Raw genomic sequence first — 14,978 nt, 5'->3', positions numbered from 1 at the left:
GATCTGCGTGTACACTCTCCTGGGCACTGGCTGCCTGTTCTCCCTGTAAATCTGCACAAGGAGGGGAGGCACAAAGACATCCCCACTCCAAGCACAGATCTCACAGACATCGCGTTAGGTATAAGGGACTGTATTTTCTATTTAGTTGATAGTCTCAAACATCTTGCTTACTAGAGGTACTTAGGGGAAGAAGAGCAGTAAATTCAAAGGAAAATGTCATTTAATAATAGGATGAGTATGACTTGTCCATTTGGAAGAAACACAGAAAATGTATGGAAGCAGAAACAATACAGTGAGTGAGGCAGTGAAACTACCATGAACTGCTTCCTCTTTCTTCAACGTCTTGATTACCTCCTGTTTGTGTGTGTGTGTGCAAGGTGTTCCTTGGTTCACATACAAATTTAAGGGAACAGGGGACAAAACTGTTCAAGGTACCTTTTGCTCAGAAAGGACTGAAGCAGTTCAAGACAGTTATTCCAGCTGATTGCAGGCAACAGCTAAATTCCTCCTTTTTAGGTTTTTGGACAGTTGCTCAGGTTTCAATCTTTGAAAAGCTGGAGGTCTGGACATAGAATATGTTGACGAATTTTTGCCTTTTAAGCACAGACTTTATTGTGATGTAGATTATTTCTTAGTGTTCACTCTGTACAGATGCATGTACTAGGTACCCAGTGGCTATATCACTGCGATCCTTGTGTGGTTCAGCTGACAGCTTTCCTGTTTCACTTGTTCTGAACAGGTCTAAATGGCTTTTCAGTTCAGAAATACGTGCGTATTTCCCCCAATCGCAATCAATCAGCTCCACTAGCATTCTACCCAGCAGTATTCTAACATGCTTTCATGTGTCTTCAGTTTGGGTTTCATTCTTTTCCAAGCTTTTCTACCCTTTGGCATGTTTTTTAAACTTGTTAATCTTGTGATTAACAAAGCTAGAAAATCTTGCTTTGTTTTCCCACGAGGGAAAACATCTTCCCATTAGGAGTAAGGTGTTGCAGTCCACAGTACCTTTATAGAACTAAAGTGCAGGTCCCATGTCTGCAAGGGACCAAAACTACAGTATTAGTCAAGACAGACTTTTGGGATAACACCAGTAGACGTCTCACAGATACTTATTTGAAATTTCTTAAAATTAAAAAAGGAAAAAGGCTACCGTAGTGATATAGTTCTGAAAATGAGTTTGTGGACAGGTGGTACAACCTATTGTCAGTAACCATAAAGAATTTTGCACTCTTCCTTTCTTTGCCTCCTGTTTCTCAGCTCTTCCAGCAGGTGTCACTATAATCACAGACCAAACATTCCACAGCATGGTATGTAACTTTATTTTTCTAGCATAATAATTTAAAGTATTTACACACTGCACACTCACTGTTTTACACAGATACTTATTCATATACCTATGAACCACATCTAAAGACTTGACACACTGTGGGGTTTCCAAGCATAAAAAGGGGACAAAAAATGTTTTGAGTCTTTTAAAGACAGCCATGTGGATCACCAGTGAAACCAGTGTTTTCTGGTTTAAGCTCCCCAGGAGACCTTTGAACAGCTACGGCCTATTCACGTGTTGATGACCCAAAACTCTTCCGGTTAAGGAGGATTTCAAGAACCAACATGTGCAAGTAGCATTTTCTCTACAAATCCTAGAAAAGAAACAGGAGAAAATAAAGCTGGCCCCTCCCTAGAGAAATACCTGCATATCTGCAAGTTATCTGCAATCATTTCAAATGTTGTACAGGGACACTGGTTATTAAGGGAGAATACCTAAATACACTGGTTCTGATCTTAGTGATGTAGGATCAGTAAAATGATATGGCAAAATGACCCAATTTTCTCTTTCCAACTGTTAGAGGTGGTTGCTTTCCCTAGAAAGGACAATCATATACACTCCAAACCCAGACACTATGTAAGTTTCTACTCATTTTTACTTCACTTTTACACTATTCACATAAACACAGTGGTTAGGAGTACCCTATCTTCTCTCCCTTACTCAGTACCAAAACAAAATCATTAGCTAGTTATAGCTTCCGAAACTGGCACAGTTTCATAGGTGAACAAAAGCAGCCACAGTTTAGAGCTGATGGTAGGTGGGCACCTGGTCCAGTTTTTATAGAGAATGACGGGTTTAGTTTCAACTCCCCAGTGTTGAATATTAAGTAGCAGGATGTCTTCATTATTTCCCAGACTGGCCAGATTCTTCTCTCATATGCCAGAAGGTTGAGAGGAGGCTTGCCACCCCTGGATGAACCCACCGTTCCCTCCTGTGACTGGATGACAGATCAGTTCCCTAAGAAAAAGAACCTCACAGAATGACATCGTCTTCCCCGTCGGTAGGGGCCTCTGGCAGTGCTCTAATCACTGACATAAAGGACAAAGTTACTTGACCAACTGAAACCTAGCACAATCTTGACCAAAATTACCATGGTACTTAAAGTGCATTAACTTTTGCTTCCATCAATGTAAACTTAAGGTAAAGCACAAATCCTATCATGTTTTCTTGAAACCAAACAATTAAGTTTTTGGCATAACAGTATTACCTTTGTAAGTTTCCTTTCTCAGTTACCCTGCTTGCCTGTTGGTGGTGGTGTTTTTTTCCTTTTGCAGGGGAGTGCTGACCATGGAACTGAAGAGGTAAGATGATTTTCTCTATAGGGATTTTACCAGGTTACATGAGCAACTGACTAAATAATATTTATCTACAGAGGTTAAAAGGGAGAATATCAGATTAAAAGGAGACCACCTGGGGAGCAACGCTGCTTAATGAGAACGTGTAGCACCCAGAATTAGCCGCACCCAGAGTCAGCCGAGGAAGCTTTAGTCACCGACACCCTAGTCTGTCCCATCACACATAAAGACATGGCAAAGGCTGCAGTGAGATCCTGGTACGGAGGACAAGGGGAAAACTGTGTGTGATGAGATCTAGGCCTCAGTCAAGACTCTGACAATCCCCAGTGCCTGGGCTCATCAGGCGAGGTGAGGAAGGCTCCCTGCGGGTGGGGACAGGGAGCAGTGTGTTTCTGGGCCCCGAGCCAAGGAGGGAAGGCTAAGAAAAGGGGCTTGCACAAGTCAGCAAGGCTTCATCACTAAATGCATGTTTTTTGTGTTTGTTCAATACCAAATAGAGCTAAAAGGGAGAAAAAAACTAGTTTACACAGGGACATGGGATAAGAATAAGACCAAGCTACAGGAGTCTAGCAACATGCCTGGTATTCATCTATGAAATTGCCATCGTTAGCCCCTTCTGAGCTATTAAAACATGTAGTTGAACTTAACATACCGACAGTGTCCAGCTATAACAATCCTAGTTTAATAAGTGTTGTCATATTCTCCCTACCCTATGGAAAAGTGACAGCTCTTAAAGAGGGTGAAGGCTTCCTAGATGGCAGTGTTTGACAGAGCCAAAAGCACCTGGAAGGAGGAGTTAACTGTCCTTCCTAATCAAGTGAGGACGGAAGAAGTGAGAAGCTCAAAGTCTGAGAAGGCTCCACCAGGAGGCAAGTGCAAGCTGCACAGCATGGAAATCAGCCATGGGACCGGGCAGGGGGGACCAGCCGAGAACAGCTACAAACAGCGTCACTGGTCATATGCAAAGGGTCACCGTGTATGGTGTCTGTGTATATGTACTATACATACTAACCAGGTACACACATAAATATTTAATATATAAAAAATAAAGTGCTTTCTAACAGGTCCCCAGGTAGGGACATTATAAAACATTTCACAAAACTGCAAAATAAAATCGATACAATCAAAGAACACTACATCCAACATACGTGAAAACAGTCAAACACAATATGTACATCTGGTGGGTGTCTCAGGACAAACATCCTGTCATATACATGGTATATACATATATACTCTTTTACTCAATATATTATGACAATATATATTTTAAAATTTTGTTATAGACAAAAAAAATAAAAGACAACCCCTACAAAAACACAATAAGGATCAAGCACATGAGCTCCACACTGAGAGACAATCGGCCGCCGCCCTGGGGAGTGTCGTGCCCACTGCTGGGGAAGATGTGCCAGCGCTCCTTCCGCGGGTGCAGCGCCGCCACGTCCTCCAAGGCACTGTGGGCTGCTGCGGTGAAGTTGGCGTCACCAGTGGTGAGCAGGTCGAAGACACAGGACTGGAAATAGATGTCCTTCACTGGCATCTTCTCGTGGCATTGGGCGTTGGCCGTCTCCAGTGTGTAGCCAGGCCAGGCCTGCGCCAGGGAGGTGTGAGGCAGGCTGTGCCCCACAATGGCCGACACCTGGTCCTGCCCATCATCGATGCGCTCGCTCAGGGGGCAGCCGTTCACGCACAGCTGCAGGTCCTGGCTTTCCTCGTAGGACATCGCCAGGTCTTCGGGCATGCGGATGGCGAGGGTCAGGTAGCGACCCAGCTGCCGCACAAACACCGTGGTCCCTATGTAGCGGGCGTGCATCTCCACGTAGTGGCCACTCTCCCTTTCCACAATATGCAGGCTCTTAGTGTCACCGTCCCCACCGCTGGTGCTGCCATCCACAAAGGCAGCGGGCAGGTCATCGGTCACAGCTTGGTATACTTTCTGATCTGTACACTCACGGTGGGCTTTGAAGATGATCGTGATCTGTGGGAAGGAACGTGTACAAAGTTTAACAGGAGGGAAACAGGACGAAGCATCCCTGTGTAGCAAGAGCTTCCCTCAGACCTGGAGCTGGCTGGCTGGAGAAAGAGTCCCCTACTGAGCCCCTCTGCGCCCGCCTCACAGATGCATGGTGCTGCTGGGAGGGAATAACAGGTCCTAGGGATGGAGAATGAAACCTCAGCACAAGTCCAGGGCACATGCATCGGGAAAAAACTGGTCTGTACTGTGCTGAGACTGAACACTATAGCTGTTGAGATAGAGGCGATTTTTATTCATTATTTCTATCTTGTCTCTTTCCAAAAACAGATGAGCAGCAAGCAGATAGCTGGGGGGAAAATGGTTCTGTTCTAAGTTATGTAGAGATTTTTTTTTATAAATTTTTATTAATGTTAATGGGGTGGCATCAATAAATCAGGGTACATATATTCAAAGAAAACATGTCCAGATTATCTTGTCATTCACTTATGTTGCATACCCATCACCCAAAGTCAGATTGTCCTCCATCACCTTTTATCTAGTTTTCTTTGTGCCCCTCCCCCTCCCCCCCTCCTTCTTCCCTCCCACACCCCCCTCACCCCTCCCACCCCCGGTAACCACCACACTCTTGTCCATGTTTCTTAGTCTCGTTTTTATGTCCCACCAATGTATGGAATCATGTAGTTCTTTTATTTTTCTGATTTACTAATTTCACTCCATATAATGTTATCCAGATCCCACCATTTTGTTGTAAATGATTCGATGTCAACATTTCTTATGGCTGAGTAGTATTTCATAATATATATGTGCCACATCTTCTTTATCCAGCCTTCTATTGAAGGGCTTTTTGGTTGTTTCCATGTCTTGGCCACTCTGAACAATGCTGCAATGAACATGGGGCTACATGTGTCTTTACGTATCAATGTCTCTGAGGTTTTGGGGTATATACCCAGTAGAGGGATTGCTGGGTCATAAGGTAGTTCTATTTTCAGTTTTTTGAGGAACCACCATACTTTCTTCCATAATGGTTGTACTACTTTACAGTCCCACCAACAGTGAATGAGGGTTCCTTTTTCTCCACAGCCTCTCCAGCATTTGCTATTTATGTAGAGATTTTTAAGGGGCCTGTTTAACAATGTACCTACCACAACTTTGATTCCTAAAAAGTTTCTTCACTGGACGGTAAAACAAATATCCTATGACTAATCGCACAAACTTAGTTATACACATGGAGGGGACGGAGCAGAGAGGCGAGGAGGGGCCGTCCCCGCAGCAGCTCCCAAGCCTGGGCCTCAGGAAAGATTTCTCTAAGTCTTTTAATCAAATGTTTCACATGACTGCCTAATCCCTGTGACAGGGAAATCACTTGGCAAATACCGCTCCCGAGCACTGGCAAAGAAGAAATCCCCTAGACCTAGTTACAGCAAATGTTTTCCCCAAACAGCACATGGCCCTTCAGTTTCTCAGAATTTAGTTTTTTTTCACCAGTCAACTCTACTCTCCAAATTAAGCAGACAATTCATGGAGGAAAAAACAACCAACAATACAGAAGCTCCCTTTTAGTGAACCCACTTTCTTTCCTTAATTAGAACAATATTAACAAGAAAAAAACCCGGACCCTTTGAGCACCTTGGCCTCCACAGCTGGTGCAGGTGGTGTAAGGAAGAGGACTGAGGAGACAGGGCTTCCTGGCTCACACCAGGTGGGAAAACTGTCCCGAAGAAAAAAGAGACTACATTTTGAGATTTGTGTTATTGTGAGTAACTGAGGTAACAGCTTATTTTTCTTTCTTCTTGGAGGGGAAAAAAAAGTATCAGGTGACTTCAGTCAAGGAGGAAGGTAGACAGGCCAAACACTCTACAAATTACTCTGGATGGAGGAAACCACCTCCTGCAAGGGGACTAATCAAAACAATAGACCCTTGTTAAAAAGGCCAGAAAATGGCCCGGCCCCTCCCCACCCCTCTCTCTACAAGTCCTCACCACCACCCTCAAGTTTATGTCTGAAGTTTTTTTCCTCCACTCAGCCAGCATTTGCTCACAACTATTTAATTCCACATGTTCCCACTGGTGTTACTTGACTGGAATTTTCCAGCCATTTCATTTTACTTCAGCCAGTTATAAAGCCAGATCTGAACCAGCTGCACTGTAACAACTGGTTAAATTCATATCCGTTGTTTGCAGCTGCAACTAAAGGCCAGACAATGTACTATGAAAATGCTTGGATTTCTCCCTTCCTAATTATCCTGAGCCACAATTTAATTTCACTACCAGCCTTCTCACATTTCAACACCTTCTTAACAACCCAGAGGTGGTGTACCAGAGATGATTTCAGGAAATTTGCTGTGCATCCAACTATGGGATTTTGAGCTAGATATCTAATGGGACTATAAAATAGATTTATTTGGTGGCTCTAAAGACAGTTTGACAAGTTTTTTTTTTTAAGGCAAGCTAGGATCCCTTGGAGGTGAAAAGATTAATTCAAATAAATTCAGCAGCTGAGAGCAGAAAGGTTAATACAAAGGGCTAAGTCAGAGCTAGTAATAGACTTTTCATATAATCATCATCCTCATTTTCAACTAGAACATACCCAAAGATTCCAAGAACTCTTCTACAACAGCTAAGTAATTGGTCTTTCTAGTCTAACAAACATCAACTCTAAACCAACTTGACATTATTTTCAAGAATTAAGTACTTTCTGTCCACTTTAGGAAAAACAAAGAAGAATTAAGTTTTGTTGGGAGGATTCAATTTCACACAAGTTTCAAAGAGGCAAGCAAGGGTCAGTATTAAGATGAGTGTAATTATTAGATTCCACTATAAGTGAGATCATATGGTACTTGTCTTTCTCTGACTGGTTTATTACACTTAGCATCCTTTTCTCCATACCTGAAACCTATAATTTTATTAACCAATGTCACTCCAATAAATTCAATTAAAAAAAGTGGAAGCATTCCACATGTCTTCTTACTAAGTCTCTTGTTTTCAGTAAGCACACTAACTTCAACCCAGGACTCATTTCAAACCCTCACACATTACTGTCCTCTGCTGCCTGGGACACACCTTGAGAGCAAGTACAACTCAAAGCTTGATCTCTGCACTGGTATCTACACTTACAAAATACTCCAGTTGAACTAACAGATTTTTATCTGCCTGTCTAATTTCCTGGGAGTGAGTTTCTCCATGAGGCAATGAAGCTGATGTTCTCTTGTATTTCTTTTGAGTAAAATCTCACAGAGCCTATGTAGATAATTAGCTCAAGAATCAAACTGCTGAGGCTGATGAATCAATCTCACAGCATGAGAGGGGTCTCCTGTATCTAGAAACACTATCAGTGTAAATGCAGAAAACTCTAGGTAACAGTTTCACATGACTTAAGTTTTGTAATGTAATTTCATTCCTCATATAACTACAAAACAAGCTCTTAAACAGCACCCACTCTGTCATAAAAGGCCAGATATTCTTTCTCAGATTGTCTTCCTCTTCAGAAAAAATGTATTCTTTCTTAATAATTCTTACTTTATCAGAGCATTATAAAAAGAGGGTATTCAAAATTGTATTCCAGCCTGACCAGGTGGTGGCGCAGTGGATAGAGCATCAGACTGGGATGCGGAAGACCCAGGTTCGAGACCCCGAGGTCGCCAGCTTGAGCACGGGCTCATCTGGTTTGAGCAAGGCTCACCAGCTTGGACCCAAGGTCGCTGGCTTGAGCAAGGGGTTACTCGGTCTGCTGAAGGCCCGCGGTCAAGGCACATATGAGAAAGCAATCAATGAACAACTAAGGTGTCGCAACAAAAAACTAAAGATTGATGATTCTCATCTCTCTCCGTTCCCATCTGTCTGTCCCTAACTATCCCTCTCTCTGACTCTGTCTCTGTAAAAATCAACAACACAAACCAAAAAAAAAAAAAAAAAAAAAAAAAAAAAAATGTATTCCAAAGCTCTGAAACAGATAATTTAAAAACACCAGCTATGCTGTTTTCTTTTCTCTATGAACAGACCCATATGCCGTAATAACTCAGTTTGGCACGTCTGTTCTGCGCCACACCATTTATTATTGATGGATGCCATTTCTGTGCATTTAAAACATCAATGCCTTTTGTTAAACCTCCCCCACCCAGTCCCTCTCAAACCCTACCTCAGACAAACCACTTCAGTTCTCCTCATTCATTTTTAATGTTTCACTCCCTGAGATCTTTACCACCCACAAGGTCTATTAGTAAGAGAAAGATAGATGCTACAAATCAACCTTTCCACACATGAAAGGCAATACGATTTAAGGTTTGCTGTGAAATATCAAAATTTAGAAGCATCTGCATATCCTTTCCATGGGGATAGGGCAAACAACAAAAAGAAAAAAAGAAGAAAGTACATTAGAAGAAAGTGAGGTAGCCAACAAAAAGGAAAACCCAGGCACTGTCTTGCCAAGATACAGATGTATCTTCCCCCAAGCTCAATAGCCTTGTAAAGTGCTGGGCATAGGTTTTCAAACAGCAGAATTCCCCAAAGGCTGTGCACTTAACTATCTGCGCTTATTGCATTTTGGAAGAAACATTTATCAGTGTTTAATCAGGATATTTGGCACCAGAAGTGCAGGACCTTACCGGAATCCTCAAATACCAGAACTGGACTTTCAGATCAAGGGACTCATTTCTCTTGGATTAAAATGGGCCAGCAAACTAAAGTGAAATGGTCACGGAAATTAGCTTGGAACACAGGGAAACAATTCTGATTTGTACCTAGTTAAAATCTGGCCTGTGTTAAAGGAATCTAAATGAATTTTATTTCATATAATTAGCTAGTATGTGCCCTTCAGCTGATCCCCTGGGTGCAGTACAAGTTGAAAACATGGGTGACTCTGAGGGAGGATAAGAGATCACTGCTCACAGCCTCTGCCGCGTACACAGGTTAAGTAGACACAGCCTCTATGTTCAGGCCTCTGGAGGGAGCAAACAAGAGGACATGCTTCCAAGAAAGACGCATGCTCTATCTCAGCTCTTCAATGCCCAGTCTTCACTGATGGAGTCAAAGCCTAGGAAACCTGGAATCACCAAATGGAAGTAGAGGCCTTGGAAGGCCCCATCCTTCCAGTGTTTCACCGCCTCCCCCACCTGACAGGGAACCTGGGAAGCATGAGCCACAGCGGGAGCTGTGCCACCCGCACAGGCTGGGAGGGAGGTGCCTGTCCTTTCCTTGTAAAAGATGGGAAAACCATCTCCCCCATTTTTAGGAGCAGGGGTGAATAAAGAGCATACCTAAAATAACTTTGTTTGAATAATTTTGAACAAACCCAGGAGGGTATTTATATGTATCATATTTAATAAAAAATGTTTGGTTGCTTAATAATCGATATCACTGATAATTTTCCTTTAAATTAAAGAAAAAAATTTGCTAAGAAAATGTGAACTCAATGATCTGAAATGAACTTTTACAATCACTGCTCAGCCTATATATCAAATATCTACCTACAGGAAGACTGAATGTAAGACCTACAATGGTATATTCTGTTAAATAATTGGACTAAGACAAGATACTAACAGGAAGACAGCACATTGTTTAAGAGGGTGGCAGATAAAAACCTTTCCCTACACTCCTTTTAGGGCTTGACGCTTGACTGAGTCTAAGAATCTGCTCCCTTCAAAAGAGATCAAGATGAATTCTCTACCCTTCCAGTCTCTCTCCATGCACAGAGCTCTGTGCTAGGAACCCTGACAGGAATCCAGAGGAATGGCACGGCTCCCCCGTATTTATTCTTCAGTGTTGCCCCAGGTAATGCATGCAGGAACAAGGGCTGCCTTGGCTGCTAGAGGGGCTCTTGGCAGCAGATGGCGAAAGAAGAAACCAAACCACAGGGAAGGACACCCACAGCTGAGGCTGCTAGGGTGGTCCAGGGAGAAGCCTTCGGCTCAGAGGCTGGAAAGAGCATGCCTGAGGGAAAGGGAAGTAGGCCCAGGATGACACATAAAAGGGACAGGCACAAAAATGTTGACTTCCAAAGAGTAATTTCTGTACACTTAAAACAAGGAAGGCTGGAAGTATAAATAGGCTCAGAGACAGGGAAATTGGCTACCTTCCCCGTACAGACCAGAGCAAGGCTGTGCCCAGCACGAGGAGGAAAAGGCCTCTGGTCCTTCAAGCCTTAGCCACTCAGAGAACTCCACAGGGAACTTCTCGTTTGCTGTGTTCATACGTTGCATTACAAGAGGCCCTGCAAATGTAGGAATTCACTAAGTTTCTAGATGTGAGGTTAGGCAAGTATGGACGGTATTACAAGCCTAGGCTACCATGCAGCTTCAGACCAGAGGCTAAAAGTATTTTGAAAGCTGAGAGCCAGGGCCAGCGGGGTAGGAATCTGCTCTGGCAGGTCTGATCTTCCCCTCACGGGGTGTGGGGGCAGGGCCACAAGGCCCTGGCCCCAGCTGGGCCCTGGGCGAATGCTCTAGGCCTAGGTTCAGCACAGCTGTTTCCTAAACCAATGGGGATTAGGAAGTCACAGCCTTTTTAATCATTTTATCAGTTTTGGGAGGTGATTAAAAAAGTAAAAGGGCTTGAAGATGTTCACAATACACTTACACTCTATCACTTCTGGTTCAAGTTCTCAGGGCTATTTTAAAAAAAGCACACTCGGGAATGAGATGGTTAGAGACCATGACCATATATTTCAAGAAGCCAGTTAACTGGAACACTACAAAAACAATATTCTTCTGTCTTCAATCCCGAGGTGGGGAGAGGGGAAGACACAACACCACGTAAGCGCATGCGTGTGTTCCTGGCTGAAATGGGGTCCTTCTACACAGTCATAAGAAAAGCATTTTGGGGACTCCCTATGGTAGGATGAGATGTAGTGGTCCAGATTTACTGGAATAGAAACAAAGTGCTGCCCCCAGGTTCCCTCATCTCCCTTTGTCCAGCTGTGGAAGAAGTTCAGCCTTGACTTCATCAAGCCCAGCAGAAGGACCAGGGCCCAGGAATTCTGTGCCATTGGTTCAGTCCATGCCAAAGCTTAGTCTCTGTCCCCAGCCTGCCAGCTTCGTCTCCACGCCCAGCTGTGCTCAGGCCAGTGCTGTGCTGCCCACGCAGACACCCACATGGAGCCAGTGCGTGGGGCCCACATGGCTGCTACAGAGATAATACACGAGTGCACAAACGTGTGTTACTGAGCAAGAGGCCTTTGTTAAGCTTTGATTTTATTACCTCAGGCTTTCAAATTGACCAATCTCTTTCCTAATCTTTTGCTGGCTTGTGCTAGGCCGTGCCCCCAATCAATCGAACTCCTAGACCTTTCTGGTTCTCTGTCCTCGTCCAATCTGATCCTTTTCCCAGGCTGGGTATGCTTCCAAGGAGAAGGATCTTCCCCTGCACCATCTCGACTTCTCCTCAGCATGTGCCGAGCAGAGGAATTCCCCCACAACTCCAACAGTCCTGGTGTTGGCTGGCTGGTCCCCGGGGAGGCCTTTCCTGCCTGCTCCAGACTGCTCTGAGATTTCTGGGAATAAGTAGGAAGGCGAGGGCGGAGGGTTGTGGCGGTCGCCTGGGGAGCCTGTGGATGCTGTGACTTCCTAAGGAAGCAGGCATAATGCCCTATTCAGCCCTAGGAGATTAGGCTTCATATCTGCTTCTATTAACTCCCTTCCTTTATAACTGGCTACCCACTCTAACACATGAGCATATATGTGCTCACACATATCCTAAAATGGAAAGATTAAACCCTGACCCCCATTTCAGGGTTTATAAAAGTTACTGTTTAAATGCTGTCATATCGATTCTATCCACAGTGTACAATACTATGTTCCAACACCGAAGGACCCCAACAGAATTAGTCAGATGTTCTTTTGGCTCCAATTCTTAAAATAACCAGATGACAAGAACATGAAAAACTTCTCTCTCCACAGAACCAAGCCCACCCGAAGTTCCTTCTAGACCCAGCAGCACTGCGTTTTCATGGCACAGCTGTCTAGTTAAAATCTGTATCTCAGGTGGGTGTTGCTAGTCCTGTTAGTTATCACTTACTGACAAGTTGAGTAGTTTAAAAAGTCCTTAAGTTACCCCACCAACAAGAACACAAAATTCAAAACAGTGGAAGAGCAAGTTCTACTGCAGACAAAACAAATAAAGACAAAAATGGGTAAGGTAGCATTTTTCATTATTCACCACTGTAGGTAAGTCTCTGTACACGCCACATTCCACACGGGCAGAAACTGTTTGGTTAGCGTTAACTGAAGCCAACAAAAAAAGCACCAACCATCAAATGTCTCCTTCTTGCCCCTTCCTCTCAAAATGTTGACTCAAAGAAAATTTACCAGGGCAGAAAGAGACATTTGGAAATGTGACAGAAAAACAAGTTCTAACTCTCAGCCGTGTATCAGACTTGGCCTTGTGCCTCCGGTTTAAACTACGGAGGAGTGCAGATTGGTTTTAAAGCAGCAGAGGCCCACAGCACCGCATGGGATCCTGCCTGGCGAGGGCAGGGCAGGCACTCAGTTCATTTCACTTACAAACGGGATTCTGAAGGTCCTTTCCTGCTTTCAAACCCCATTTGAGACAGAGAGGCACAGACCAGAAGATTCAAAATACAGGTCTTAAAAGATACACAGATACAAATTTTATGCATTTTTAGACAGTTTCTACTAATATCTGCTTTGTCTCTTCATTCCAAAGAATAGAAAGATGGTAAAAGACTCACTATCGAGAATATTTTAATGCATGTGGACAATATATATAGGTGAACCTTGTTCAGAAAATATAGCACAAAGAATAACCAAGGTAGGTCCATTCATCATCTTTTTTTTTTTTGTATTTTTCTGAAGTTGGAAACGGGGAGGCAGTCAGACAGACTCCCGCATGCGCCTGACCGGGATCCACCCAGCACGCCCACCAGGGGGCGATGCTCTGGCCATCTGGGGCGTTGCTCTGCTGCTACCAGAGCCATTCTAGCGCCTGAGGCAGAGGCAATAGAGCCATCCTCAGCGCCAGGGCCAACTTTGCTCCAATGGAGCCTTGGCTGCGGGAGGGGAAGAGAGAGACAGAGAGGAAGGAGAGGGGGAAGGGTGGAGAAGCAGATGGGTGCCTCTCCTGTGTGCCCTAGTCAGGAATTGAACCCAGGACTCCCGCATGCCAGGCCGACATTCTATCACTGAGCCAACCGGCCAGGGTCCATTCATCATCTTTTATACTTATGTGTATGCCATACAGCTAATAATGCCTCCTCTTTTTTCTACTTTCCTTTCCCACACACTCTTGAAAATCCTTTTACCTCTAGGCAATTTTCTCAAACAGCATAAAACAAAATTCAGTAGTTCCTGGGCCTAAAACCTTATAATCCAGTACACAAAGGGCTATGCAGGAAACAGAAATGGACAAATAAGAACACTACCACCTGAAATTATAGTTGATTTTTGCTCTTCTCAAAACTATTCTTTAACGTTTCGATAGCTTCTACAATAAATAGATTCAGGGAGGATAAGGATATCTAAGACATGTTTTTATGAGTTTTTAAAGATGAGATAGGGTCCTGAAAAATAAATTTAAAAACTGGTAACTCTGCTAGTCAAATTCTAGAAAGCTTTTTGGATTAAATCAAAGATCAACAACCTTTCCAAAGCGACAGTCAGGGTTCTAGACCCTATTAGATTGAAGGGGTGTGAGGAAACAAGGGCATAAATGAGGGGTTGCTTTGACATTGCTGGAGGGAAAGAGAGACTGTCAAAGTCTAGGAGTTAAAAAAGTGACCCATGACAAGCGACCAGGGCAGAGCAGTGTGCCCTGGGCCCAGCAATCCTCCTCTCTGACCCTTTTTGACACCTGCAACAAATTGCTACGTAGCAGTATTTGGAACCTGCTTATGAATTTAGGATACTAATGTTCAAAAAAAGAGACCCTGAAAATGGCTGGTTTTACACGTAAGCCTGACAATTCACTGACTGCTGCAAATTTTAGTTAATGCATTTAGAGTGAGGCAGAGACTGCATTCATCTCTGCATTTCCCCCACACATTAGGTCCTTTAATGCTTGTTGGTTGAAATGCAGCACAAAATTAATCATACACTTTATCAGAGAGATTATACAGTTGAGCAGGGAGCTACAAATTGCAAACTTCTTTCCCATCTGTTCCCCAATATACCTCAATGGGTCTTGTAACTTTCTTTCGGTAATTTCTGCAAAACAAGCAGGATCATGACAAGGAGCAACTCTTACAGAGATGCCAAGAATTACTGTACCTGTGTAAAAGATAAGTCATAACAAAAAAAGGGTGATCTCAGATTTAAAGACTGGTTACATTGTAGCTGCAAAGCAGTTGTGCTCTCTGAAAGGGCTCTCTATTACCCAAGAAAATGCCATGTGTCCCCTCTAAAACACTGCATGCAAGGACAGTATCCAAATATTCAAAA

The 14,978-nt window shown here is 43.6% G+C and overlaps 1 protein-coding gene across 2 annotated transcripts in view; it reads right to left on the bottom strand.

Moving 5' to 3' along the window:
* Nucleotides 1-1,295: 1,295 nt before the first annotated feature.
* Nucleotides 1,296-14,978, bottom strand: part of RGMB (repulsive guidance molecule BMP co-receptor b) — a 29,040-nt gene continuing 15,357 nt past the window's right edge. For both annotated transcript variants that reach the window (XM_066381898.1, XM_066381897.1), the window contains one exon: nt 1,296-4,597. In XM_066381898.1, coding sequence (XP_066237995.1) covers nt 3,929-4,597 — 669 coding nt within the window. In that variant the 3' untranslated portion in view covers nt 1,296-3,928. The remainder of the gene's footprint in view (nt 4,598-14,978) is intronic.

The sequence above is a fragment of the Saccopteryx leptura genome, chromosome 4 (genome assembly GCF_036850995.1).
Source record: "Saccopteryx leptura isolate mSacLep1 chromosome 4, mSacLep1_pri_phased_curated, whole genome shotgun sequence".
Taxonomy (NCBI): Eukaryota; Metazoa; Chordata; class Mammalia; order Chiroptera; family Emballonuridae; genus Saccopteryx; species Saccopteryx leptura.
The sequence above is the reverse complement of the archived record's forward strand: the minus strand, read 5'-3'. Positions and strand labels throughout refer to the sequence as shown.